The sequence below is a fragment of the Pteropus vampyrus genome, unplaced genomic scaffold (assembly GCF_000151845.1).
Source record: "Pteropus vampyrus isolate Shadow unplaced genomic scaffold, Pvam_2.0 Scaffold216, whole genome shotgun sequence".
NCBI lineage: Eukaryota > Metazoa > Chordata > Mammalia > Chiroptera > Pteropodidae > Pteropus > Pteropus vampyrus.
Genome location: NW_011888997.1, coordinates 136,145 through 149,177, shown reverse-complemented (window position 1 = coordinate 149,177; position 13,033 = coordinate 136,145). Strand labels below are relative to the sequence as shown.

Sequence of the window (13,033 nt, the reverse complement as noted above, 5' to 3'; positions counted from 1 at the left end):
CTTCACATAAATATATAAATGATTTTTATAAACATATATTACATATATATTTTAGCATAATATATACAATACATGTGCATATATATAATATATATTAAATATATTAAATACAAATATAAATAAATATACATTAGGCTATATATGTGCGTGCATGTGTGTGTGTGTATGTGTGTGTGTGTGTGTATATATATATACATATGCATGCATTAGGCTATGCACCTAATATATATATATGTTATATTATATATAACATATATATATTATATAACATATATATAACATATATATATATATTAGGCTATATATATATATATACACACACACACACACACATATATATATATTAGGCTATGCACCATAGGTCAAGTTTCTATAAGTGTAATGCAGTGACTATTTTTGTCCACTTGGTGAAGATTCCCACCTGGTAAAATATTCATTGCTCTCAGTATTCTTCTAAACTTGTCTTTATCATAGTGGATTTTTAGAGGACATTTTTTCTTATTTATCTATGTGTTCCTTTTCCTAGAAAGCATCACTGCTGTTCCATCACAGGGTTGGTGGGAAATTAAAAGTAAAGCCTAATTTATGAAATCACCGACAAGTGCTACTCATTAAATTTTTACTTAATCACTACTATGAGAGGGAGAAAAGTTCCCTTCCATACCATTTCCACTCTCTTTTGCCCTGTATCCCTCTACCTCTCTCTCTCTTTCTCTCTCTCATATTCTCTCTCTCTTTATTTATTTTTTTTTAGAAATCATGGTTGTTTGAAATTCAGAAGTCCACCTGGTACAGTAGTATAGATATGATTTAACTGGAACAAAGAAGAGTGTGTCTATCACCTTTCCTGTACCGATATAATTTGTGGACCTTTTTTCAACATATACTTGCCTAAGTACCAATCCCAAACCTAAACTATGTCAAAATATGGATGAGCAGGCAGAGAATGTATGATTCTGTCACATTATAAATCATTAATCTAGATAATAAGACCCTTAAACATACTAAGACTGCAAAGGCTGCATTGATTTTCTTTCTTTTTTTTTGGTCAACAAAATAATGTATAGATTTACATTTAATTTTTAATTTTCAGTCAGCTAAAACTTTAAAGGCCTTCACATGACTTATCACTAAACACTATCCATCTGTATCGTGTCTTTGGTACTTAGGACCTTCTGCTCTTGTTTGACCCAGTTGAAAACAGGAAGAAAGCCAAGAGTTGTGTTCTATTAAATACCTTCTAGTAATTTATGTGTGGCTAGAATAGTGAAAAGTGGGAGGAAGTTTTATACATATGTATAAAACTTAGTCAAGTTTTAGGGAGTTAAAATAATTCCATTTATCTACTTTCTCTTTATTTAAAATAGACCTTTATCACAATAGAAATCTTCAGCAAGTTTAATAATGCCTTAGATTCTCCTTGGTATAAAACCATAGCTAGGAGAAGAACCAGTATATCAATGTGACATTTTGTCCATGATTTTGTACTTGATACAAATATTAAAACAATTGACACATTTATAATTATCACTCCATAAAGATCTAAAATGTAGTTGGAAAAGGAAGGTTTGAGATTTGATGTACAAAATTATGGGGGCTTTGGAAATATTATCAACAAGACGGTGCTGTCAATGGTGAACTGAACTTTTCATCCTAGGTCAGCTCTTTGAGATGGCAGTAATAGTTTGTTGTCTTCCACTAAAGTGATTATCACATAGTAGGCTTTTTCAAACTCTAATCCGCCCTTGATTCTGATATGTTCTCTTTAGGGAGACCTCCCCACCTCCTGAATCAATGTTGTAGTGAGCCACAGTTACTGATGTGTGTGTTACATCCATCAGGTATGTTGAAATGAGAAAAAAAAAAAAAAGTTTTAAAATCACAGCTCTATAAACTTGATCCAAGAAGGACATGAACCTAATTTGTGGACCAGGTGAGCATTTACTTTCCTGTTCAAAGTTCCTGTTAGGAGAGATTTAAATAAATACAGCTCAGGGGAAGGGCCTTTTCGGAAGTTTCGTTTGATATCAGTGAAATACTCTTGCAAGAGGCAGTATTTGCCTCGATTTTTACAGTCATTTGGATTTTACTTTCAACTTTACTGGTTTTCTAACCTTGAACAGCAGACTGTCTCATAATTTTTCCACATAAAGCTGTGCTTCATTATTTATTTTCTATAGTTTATGAGTTCATGCTCATAACTTATAGGGAAATCATTTTAAAAATGGGGCAGAGAGTAGCTAGAACACTGAACATTCTGAAAGGATATCTCTGCATTAAAGATGGTATAAATTACTTTTTCACAAGTTCAGATAAACAAGAAACCTCTTTGTGGCACTTTGGACAAAAAGTAAGTGATTTACTTTGTTAAACATTGAAATGAAATGAACTGCTAAACTAAAGAGTTGCACCTGAAATATTTTTATCTTATTTAAATATTGATATGTATAAAGCATGAGGTATAAGAAAAGCATTGTAATTGTGTAGGACTTTACATATTCTTCCAGAAGTGCCAAAATCTATAATTGTAATCTCAATAGAAGAAAATATGATTTAAAATGTAAGTAAAATATATAAGAACTTTAGTTATTCTGCTTACTCTGTTTCCAAAGTTTTAAATAGAGCATTGCATTTTTATCAAGTGGGGCTAATTTTGCCCCCAGGAAACATTTGGCAAAGTCTGAAGGTATTTTTAGTTGTCAAGACTTGGAGGGTGCATGTAGTAGGTAGAAGCCAGCAATGATGTAAACACCTTATAATGCACAGGGTAGTTCCCCAAATCTGACTCAAAATGTCAATGGTGTCAAGACTGAGAAAGACTTTATTGTGTATCTATTTTTTATATAATATTCCATTTGGACAGGAAGATAAATTGGACATAAATTTTTTTTTCTTCTAAGTGTGAAAATAGTGATAGCAAAATCTATTGATGGAGGGAATCAATTACAGTACAGTGATTAAAATGTTATCAGATTTGGGTTTTAATCTTTCCTTCAGACACTTATTAGCTGTCTGGCTTTGGGTGAAATCAGCAATCCCTCTGAGACTGAACATATTCATTTATAAAATGTGAATAATAAATTCTACCTAACAGTCTTACTCTGGTAAAGAAAATGATGTTTGTAACCTGGAAAATATTACATGTCCAATAAATGGTAGCCAATTTATTATTTTAGAATATAATTTGAGATCGGTAGTATGGTATTTATATGGTCATATTGAGAATGAGATGGTAGAAATATTATCAGTAGAGATAAATTTCTTGAATGAATCATAAGGATTTCTGTGCGATTTCAGGAAGGAATGTAGTTTTTAACTATATATATTTATATCTGAAGAAATAGAAACAAATATTTGACAATTTGGGAAGATCTATAAGAATACAGTCTTTAAGATAGGAAACTAACCTTAAAAAATGCCAAATTATTAACAGAAATTACCAATGGGGTTTTTTAAAAGAAAAAAAGGATCTTTTTTTTTTAAAAAAGAAATTGCATTCTTCTATACTGTTTAAATGTTTTTTTCAAGAAGTCTGTATTCCTTTTGTAATCATGAAAACAAACATTACAATAAAACCCTCTTAGTTTCCCAGAATAAATGTTGAAAAATATAATACTTGTTAAAACATTCCTTTCCTAATTTATAGTTACCCTTTTTGCTGGTTTATCTCTGTTAGTTGGTTTCCCTTTTTAGTCACCTTTCTTAAAGTGGTTAAGCTGTGGAACCCATTAAAATTTTAGTGGCTTGATAAAGCTGGTCATATTGATGCCTTTATCTTCTATGCTGGCATGTGGTGCTGTCACCAAAGGCAGTGATATTGAATCTGTGTGGTGAGTAAAGAAGAGGACAGGAGAATTTATAACTTGAATCTTGAAAGCCAGGACTCTTTCCTTGCCCAGATCTTCTTCAATAGTCTATTAAGAACTTTGGTAAAAACAGAAAGTATATTTATTAAATTTCTAGTTTCAAAAAATGGCAAGGCATAGATAATAGTTTGGAGGGTTAGATATAAATTTCAAAATGTACATAGATTTGAACTGTGGGCAAAGACTATGAATATAAAATTTAGCAAGAAAATGTAAGTTTCTGTAAATTTGGTTTTAAAATAATGGTATAATTTCATGATGATGGAATTTGGGCCATTATCTAATTCTTGCTTAAAGAAAGAACATATATTTTTAAAGTATTTAAATTGGATGACTGCAAGTTCAATGAATTGACTGCCTCTTCAGCTTGGTTTTGGCAGCATAATTTCCAGAATTCTACTCCTGCATTTGTAGCATTGTGACCAGTTCTGCTTGCCATATTTTAAGAAGAATATTGACCACTGTAAAATGGTCAGAAAGCTTCAAATTAGATCCCTGGTCTGCCACGTATTACCTGTGTGGCTAAGGGTAAATTATAATGCTTAATCTCTAAAGTTTAGGTTTGTTATATAAAAAAAAATATTTTTTAAACTGCCCCATAGAGATGTTTTAGGAGATGATTCCCACTGAGATAATGAAGATGCTAATAAGAACTATTATTAAACCTACCATATCACTTACTCTAAGCTAGACTAAATTCTAAGAAATTCACTTTTATAAATACATTTAATCTGCATCAGTACTTTTTGAGGTTGGTACCATTGTCCCTATTTTACAGCTGAGAAAACTAAGTCACAGGAGGATTAATGTCTCTCTATATATTCTACCAGTAAATCATAGCCTAAAATTTTACACATATACAATGCCAGGCACTGTCATGTGTTTGTCATGACAATGTCATTTGTTTCACATACCTTTGTAGCCTTTGGTCAGGACTAGAAAGATGGGCTCATTTTGAGAAAGGTTCTGAGCCCCATTGGATACCTATGAAGACTTGAACAATTATATTTACAATGTATTTCAGGGCAATTTGTTTCCCCTCTAGCCATACAATAATGATTTATCAAGCTAATATGGTAATATATAAGGACATATGTCTAATATATTATGTATATAGTAAAATTTATATGATAATAAGTTGTCAAATTAATACAGTTTATATACCATAATTGCCAAAATCATATTGGGTTCAAATAGTATGATTGAATGATACTTTTAAATATTTCCCAAATGGCACTTTATACTGTGCCATTTACTTTGAAGAAAGTAAAGAGTTCCTTTTAAATTTAAACTAATGCTGCATTCTGGGTATTTATTTTAAAGTGCTATAAACTATATTCATTAATTCAAAATTATAAAAATAAGCAATTCAGTCAACAGGAGAATCAGCTCATTTTTCTAAATGCCAACAAAACATAAAAATTCTGAAAAAGAGATTACAAATGATTAAAAGTAAAGGAAGGGTTGTTCATGACAATTTTTCTTAAATATGACAGAATTTAGAACAAGTAGAGGATTTGGTAAATACTTATTGAATTTAATCAACTTTTTAATTCATTATATGGAAACTTACTAATATCCATCTGTCCATGAGAATGCCCAGTTTTTCAGGAGTGCTAGCAATTTCTGTCTTATGCAGTATAACATCTTTTTTTTCCGAACAGAGCAGATACTCCGACTTATTTTCAAATGGGTGATTCCTAAGGCTAAACCAACTTAGGATAAAGTAGAAAAATGCCTGGTGGCCTGTTGATGGAGAAGGTGGGGAGGCCAGGGAGAAAGGACTTAGTGTTGTTGTTCTGGAAGAGAAACAGCAGGGCCCACTTACACAACTTTTACTGTTATTTTACTTTTTGAAAAATTCTTAATGATAAAATGGTAATAACACCTTATTTTTATTTTCTCAATTTAGACATCTCAGATATCTCATTACCTGTCGTCAATGGATTCATTCATGTCTACATCCAAAACTTTTATTCTGATGATCTTGCCTATACTGTTTTGAAAATCTGTAATGAGTTTCTGAGTTATAAAAAGTCTACCATTTTCATAAAAATGAAAAAGATCTACCTAAATAACTGTACTTATTTTTTTAGCGTAGGTTTTTCTGCATCCCCTAAAATGATATAGCCTGCTAAAAAAGTTTTTAGTGGTTTTCATTCTAGTCGATGTGAGGAAAATGTTTCTTAACTGCACATTAAATTAATGAAAATAAACATGTGGACAAATTTGTTTGACATCAATAATTGGATATATTATTTTGGAAACAAAATTTCTATTTACTCATTCATTCCTAGAACTCCAATATCTCTAAGAAGTTTTAGTGCTAGAAGAAGATTTTATTTTATTTTTAAAAATTGTTTTAACACATATGTAACATAAAATCTCCCATTTAAACATTTATAATTACGCAGTTCAGTGGCATTAAATACCTTCACATTATTGTGCAACCATCCCTCAGATTTCATCTTCCCAATCTGAGGCTCTGTACCCATTATGTAATAACTCCTCTCCATTCCCACTTCCCTGCAGTCCCTGCTAACCATCATTCTACTGTCATTTGTATTAGTATAACCACTCTTATATGTGAAATCATACATTATTTGTACTTTTTTGAATGGCTTATTTCACTTAGCATGTAGTCTTCAAGGTTTATTCTTGTTGTAGCACATATCAGAATTTCCTTCTTTCCTGAGGCAAAATAATATTCCATTGTATGTGTATATCACATTTTGTTTATCCGTTGATGAATTCTTGGGTTGCTTTTACTCTTTGGCTATTATGAATAATGCTGCTATGAATATGGTTTTATTACTTAAAAATAGCAGTGACATAGACCTTTTATATAAAACCAGCAAGTTAACAAAGGAACTTCAGCAAATGTGGGTGACTTAATTGCATTTATTTAACTAGGACACTTTCCTTGAACTAATCATAATCAATCACCTCTTTATGGAAAGATGAAAAATTATAGGAAGAGAATAAAGGTCATACATGAGACAGTTTTAGCACATTAATTAGGACTTGTAAATTCTGGGTTAAAATTGAAATTTTATTGCTTGGCTGGCCATTAGAAAAGCTGAAAAATACTATGATTTTAGTTGTTTCCTACTAGAGAGACAAGTAAACCTCTTAAATAAAAAAACTGTGACAGAAATTAACACATTTAAGAGCATTTGATGCTTTGCTTTTCATTATGTTTTTTCAAGAAAGAGATAAATTGTTTTTTCACCTATCAAACCAGTATACCAATATTCTGAGTTCATAACTGTTGTAGGATGGTTTAACCATATTTGTCAAATCTTTTACAATTTTTTGAATGTTGCCTTAATACTCAATTGTATATTCACAAGAATTTTCAATCAGGTTGTTCCAAATGAGGCAAAATTTTATTTAAGAACAATTGAATTGGACAGAGGGAAGAGCATGTTAATATTTCTAGTTTAAAAGCTTTGTAAGACTATTCCGTTGGCATTGTCTGCACAGTTTTCCCTCAGTACTATTATATCTACTTCTAGTTTGAGACATCCATTAGGAAATACTTTAACGCTGATATTTTCTCTGTCTCAAACTTATATGAGATCAGGAGCCAGGTCTCCAGTTGTCATTTTACCTTCTGGAGGTCTATTTTTGTGTTGTGGCACATGTCCAACTGAGCTCTATTTTTTTAAAATAAGGAATTAATACTTGAAGCCAGAGAGATACTGGGGGTGGGAAAACGTCGAGACTCTTGCCGTCTAAAGGAGCAGCACAGCCAGACACTGACAGTGGACTATAATTGCTGAATTCTTTGTTATAAAAGCTCATTTTGACTCCTTAACATTGTTAATATTTTAATCCATATTTTCGTTTCTCTTGCTAGTTTGCTCTTTTCCCTATTTCTAATTTCCCCCAAATATACTAAGCATTTTCCAGATATTACAACTAATTCTCATAGAAACATTAGAGTTACGTATAATTATTTGTGTCTGAATCTCAAGGAGGTTAGGTAACTAACCCAAGATTTCTTTGTTTATCCGATGCAAAGCCTGAGTTTGAATGCAGGTTTGTCTGGCTCTTAAGGCTTTCTTTTTCCATTGCACTAGACAGCAAAAGCATTACTGGAATTTACAGGATATAATTTTCTTCGGAGTGATAATCATTATGTCAGGCCCTTCCCTTTTCTACTTTTGCTGTCCTAGTTTATGGCCTGGGCACATCATGATTGAATGGACTATTGTGTGAGCTTCCCAACTGATCTTCCTGCTCTCGTGCTTTCTGAATATTAACTCATCCTCTGCTTTATTGCACTGTACCTTTCTCATCCACAACTCTAATCATGGCAGTTTTGTTGAATGCTAATATAAAATCATGCCAATCCTTTGATAAAAAGTAGTTTGTAGTTCTTAGTTGTCTTTCAAATGAAATGAACACCTCTTAATTTGGAATTCATGGCCTTTTTTCATCTGCCCTTCCTACTGTCAGTCTTTTCAAACTGCCACTTCCTTTGTCACATTAATTTTCTAGCTAATTTCAATTGCTTATAGTATGCTAACTTTCTCATTTGCATGCTTTCTCTCTCTCTGTTCCCATAGGTAGATAGATCTTGAGCCCCTGATTTTCTATTTCTATTACCACATTATTGCCCCCCTGCTTCTAATGTGCATCTCTCTATCCTGATCTTCAACCCTTGTAAATAAAAAATTTACTGTTTAGTAAATTTTTTGATCATCCCAATTGGAAGTTCTCCCTCCTTCCTCTGACTGTCCATAGCATTCTATCTATTATGCTCTTATGACACTTTTATTTTCCACCTTGAATTGTGAATATTTTTACAAGTAGAGTGAGGTCTTTGGTCGGGGGGGGGGGCATATAATTGGCCCACTTTTCCTTAGCTTCGCATTGTTTATCATAGCGCCATGTGGATGGTCAACAAATATTTTCGAGTAAGTGAGATATTAGAATTTATGTGTATATAGTGCTTGGAAATTTAGAGAATATCATCTTAAGTGTACACTTTCTCATTACATCCAACAACAAAGCATGGAATTTGGTGGTTATCCCCATTTTATGGATGGTATTTGGAAGTTTATGGAGATAGGGTCAGGAAATGTCTGCAGAGCTTTGCATGCCAATCTGCTCCTAGGAGAGAGGCAAGCTCCGATTTCAAGTTAAGCAGTATAGAGCTAAAAGAACTTCCAGGACAAGTGAGTTCAGGATGTTTGAACTCTGCTTGTGCCTTTATAGGTAAACTCTCCCCCTCCCAAGATTCTCACCTGATGGTCTGACATAGGTCTCAAACATTGGTGTTTTTATTTTTAAGTGTAGTGATTTTGAAAAATATTTTATGGGAGAAATTTATGAATAGAGATTTATTATTTCTGTTATAAACACATTAAAAATTCTGAGCCAACTATTCATAGACTAGTTTTTTTTATAAAATGGAAATTCCATTTTTCTACTGGTTCTATGGTATTGTCAAAAATTAATTTTTTTCTGATGCTAGTTTGAAAAATAGGTCTCTATCCTAGTTGTAAGAGAATAACTTTTCAGAGACACAGATTTATGTTGATCTAATCCTAACTGAGCTATCAGAGTTAGACAATTTATAATGTGGTACTCTGTGTCAGCACATTTCTCGGAAATGTAAGCTTGAGTACCAGTAAAGATTATATTTAAAACTCAGAAAAAAATTAAAGTCTTGTATATTAATGAGAACTATTTGTTGAAAGTTACATATTGGAATACAGAAACAGTATGTAACTACTACTCGTATAGTGATGTTTTATTTTTCTCTCTCCTTAAGGAATGCCATCACATGAATTTTTACTGTTGTTGTTAAATTGGTAACCAAATTTCTTCATTTTATTTTCTTAGAGTGTGGGTGTGTACATAGTACACAGTGACTTCAATTACATTTTATCTTGTAGCTCAAGATCTTCGTTCAATTTGAATTATTTTAAAATACAGCAGTACAAGAACATCCTTAGACTTTTAAAATGCTTAGACATAGTTTCCTGATGCTGAATGTCTCAACTTTCCATGCTTCTATATTATTATGTGTGCCTCTTTAAATTTTTATTCCTTCCCTTATAGCCAGCTATCCAAAGTGTTTAGTAGATATCTTTGATTCTGCTGCAAGGAAGAATTATAAGTTTGCAAGGAGAGCACTTAACCACGCTTGTTAAGTTAATAGTCTTATTTATTCACAGTTGTTTTAGGTGGAGGCCCGAGGGTGACAATATATTTTTCCTATGTAGGACAGTGTTTAGGATTTGTGACCACAATTGTATTTACCTTTCAGGGGACTTTTCTCCATTACAGCTAGATTTACAACTGCGTTATGACTAGACAAATTTGTTGGAATTGCTTCCAAAAGGAAATGAAGACACTTAACATCAGAATACTCAAAATGATAATTCTGTGGTAAAGAAGATTTAGGAGTATGATAACCTAAATTTTATCTTTTTTTATAAGACAAAAATTATCACTTTTATTTCTGGGCTATTTCAATTCTGAGCTTTAAATTTAAAAAAGTAATGACTATCAGTTATAAATTTTTATTTAGTTTTTTTTGGGTGCAATTAAATTTAATCTTGATTTTATATACATCTATATTTGTAGATAGATCTATTTTAAGAGAGAGACTCTATACATGGTAGGCATTCTAATTTTTACTTTAACTTTCTAACTCTGAAACCTAATTTAGTCCAAGTTCACTCTTTAGCTTTCTACTCGAACTTTCTAATGAAGTATTTCCTTTCAAAGGTTTTTCCTGGAATTTCTTTTTGGTGGCTAAGTCTGCATATCTAAAACGAAATCATTTGGTCAGATTCCTGAAATAGAATAATTTAAAAGACAGAAAAATGTAGGGTGGCTTTTGAGCATTCTAGTGTTAGAATTTTGGAAGAAACTAAAATAGAGAAATCATATGCCACATTAATAGAAATATGTGTTATTTTTTAAACTTCATTGATAATAAAGTATTTTCTTTTAATAAGTTCATTTGGTTTATAACTTTATTTTAGAGGAGAATAGTACTTCTCTCTCCCTCTTTTACTGAGTTAGTTTTTGGCAAAAGTGACTTAATTATAATTTTGGAGCTAATCCTGCTGAAAACTAACTGGGTCCTGGACTTAATAAAATTGAACCTATGTAGGAAGCCATGTTATTGTAGATATGGAAAAGGAATGACATAACTTTGGTAATTTCCAAGTTAAAAATATAATACTGTAAGTTCCTTGAGATAGGAACCACATCTCTTAATTTTTCCTTTATCCTGAATTGAACCTAACAAAGTGCTATATATATGATAGGCACTCATTAAAACTTTTTATTGATTTCTTGGCTACAAAATACATGTATTGAATAGGACTAGCAATTCTAACTCAATTTGACTTGTTCTAATATTTCTTTTATGGAATAGACATTCTTCAAAAGCTTTATCAAGTATTTTTCTTATAATATGGTTTTATCTAATAGTTCTCTTATAGAAATAGCCATTCTTAAAGGCTTTATCTGGTACTTCTCTTATGAAGAAATACTAATTTGGGTTTATCGAGTATTTTGTTTATGGAAATAGCATTCTTAAAGGTTTAACTCTTTGACCTGTCATCCTCAGATTACCTTATTTGTGTACACCCAAATTATTTTCTTTATGAAGCATGATTCATATTCCTTGAGCTGTTGGCTACTTTCCAAACACTATTGCTCATCTACATTTATGTAGCTTATAAATTGGATGGGGAGAGGTTAAGAACTAGCATAAATCCTTTTTTAAAAATACTCATTTTTCTCCTGGCTATTGCCTGACAAAGAATCAGTGGTTCCCTACTGCTTGCTGATACAAATACAGAGTTTTCTGCTGGCTTCCTTTATCTCTTTCCCAAATATTTATTTTGACAAACTGTTTCATTCAGAGAATGAATATAAGATCAGCTTTTCTGTGTAAAGCTTTGAATTACTTGTGAAGGAGAGAGAAGTGGAAGAGGAAACAGAGTGGGGGAATAAGTATGATCTACGCTACTTAAACTACTACTTCTTATTAATCTTTCCCTGTTCCCTCAGCGATTTTCTTTCCATCTTTGTTATATGTAGTTTGTTGATTCTATTATGTGAGAGTCTACTTCTAGAAATTATCCAAGTTTCTCACGGTTGCTTTGTGTATGCCCCTTCCTTACTCTGATGGGTATACCCTATATCCCTTGAGCCCATCATGTTTCTTCCTACCTTCATTCTTATCCAGTCCTTGGGCTGACCTAATTTTTTTTCTTTATTCACCATTTCTAGACCCATTCTTTCACAAAACCTTCTGATTTTTCTCCTTTACCTTTTAGCTTTTTTCTCATTTACCTTCTGATTTTTCTCATTTACCTTTTAGCTTTTTCTCATTTACCGGAACTCCTCCTACATAGCACCTCACAGTTTAGCATTTCCTTACTCTGTTGTGTGGGCCTATTTCCCTGGCCATACCAAAGACACCCTGTCTTAAGCTTCTTCTCTGACTTACTGAGTCAGGAGTCACAGTGGTATAACACATAGTTTGGGATCAAGGCAGATGTTGATTATGAGCTATGTGCCTTAGGGGAAGTTCTTTAGCATCTTAGAGCCTTTTTCTTCATCTGTTTTTTGGGGATAACAATTTCTACCTCATAAAGTTATTACTTAATTTTAAGATAATTTGTTTACCCATTTACCAAACTGCCAGGTGCGTAGCAGAGCCATGGTTGGATTCAAAATAGGTATTCACTAAAAACTTTTTTTTTTTTTTTTTTTTGCAACTAAGTAGTTATACTTATTGAGTAGCTGAATTTTTAGAAGGGCAATAGAGGCAACAGATAGAATTAGTTTGACATGTCTTCATGTAGATATTCTTAGTCTATAAAGGTAGTAGCTCTAAATCTTGCAAAATGAAGTCTGTTACATAGTAGATAGCAGTTTACCAGGGTTCCCAGAAAAAGAGGAGGGTTTGGTGGTATTACTGAGCCTAATTTGTTAGATCGGATAGGTGAAGGAAGATAAAGCAGCGTTCCTCAATTCCTTACAATTCAAAGATTCTGTTTCTTGGAATTAAATTTTTAATTGATTTTGGAGTACTTAATTTGGAGTTGCAAGTTATGTTTTGTAAAATTATAATTGTTTAAAAATTACTTCCGAGTGGCTTCCATGTGTTTAGCATTATATCTACA

At 32.1% G+C, this 13,033-nt stretch overlaps 1 protein-coding gene across 2 annotated transcripts in view; it reads left to right on the top strand.

Annotated features, from left to right (window-relative positions):
• The window catches only part of LOC105300638 (cGMP-inhibited 3',5'-cyclic phosphodiesterase A-like), a 168,283-nt gene that overhangs the window by 21,391 nt on the left and 133,859 nt on the right, over positions 1–13,033 (top strand). Inside the window, exon 2 of one of the 2 annotated variants that reach the window (XM_023538248.1) lies at positions 1,770–1,841. The exons of the other annotated variant lie outside the window; for it this stretch is intronic. Coding sequence (XP_023394016.1) covers positions 1,770–1,790 — 21 coding nt within the window. The 3' untranslated portion in view covers positions 1,791–1,841. The remainder of the gene's footprint in view (positions 1–1,769; positions 1,842–13,033) is intronic. 2 annotated transcript variants of the gene reach the window in all.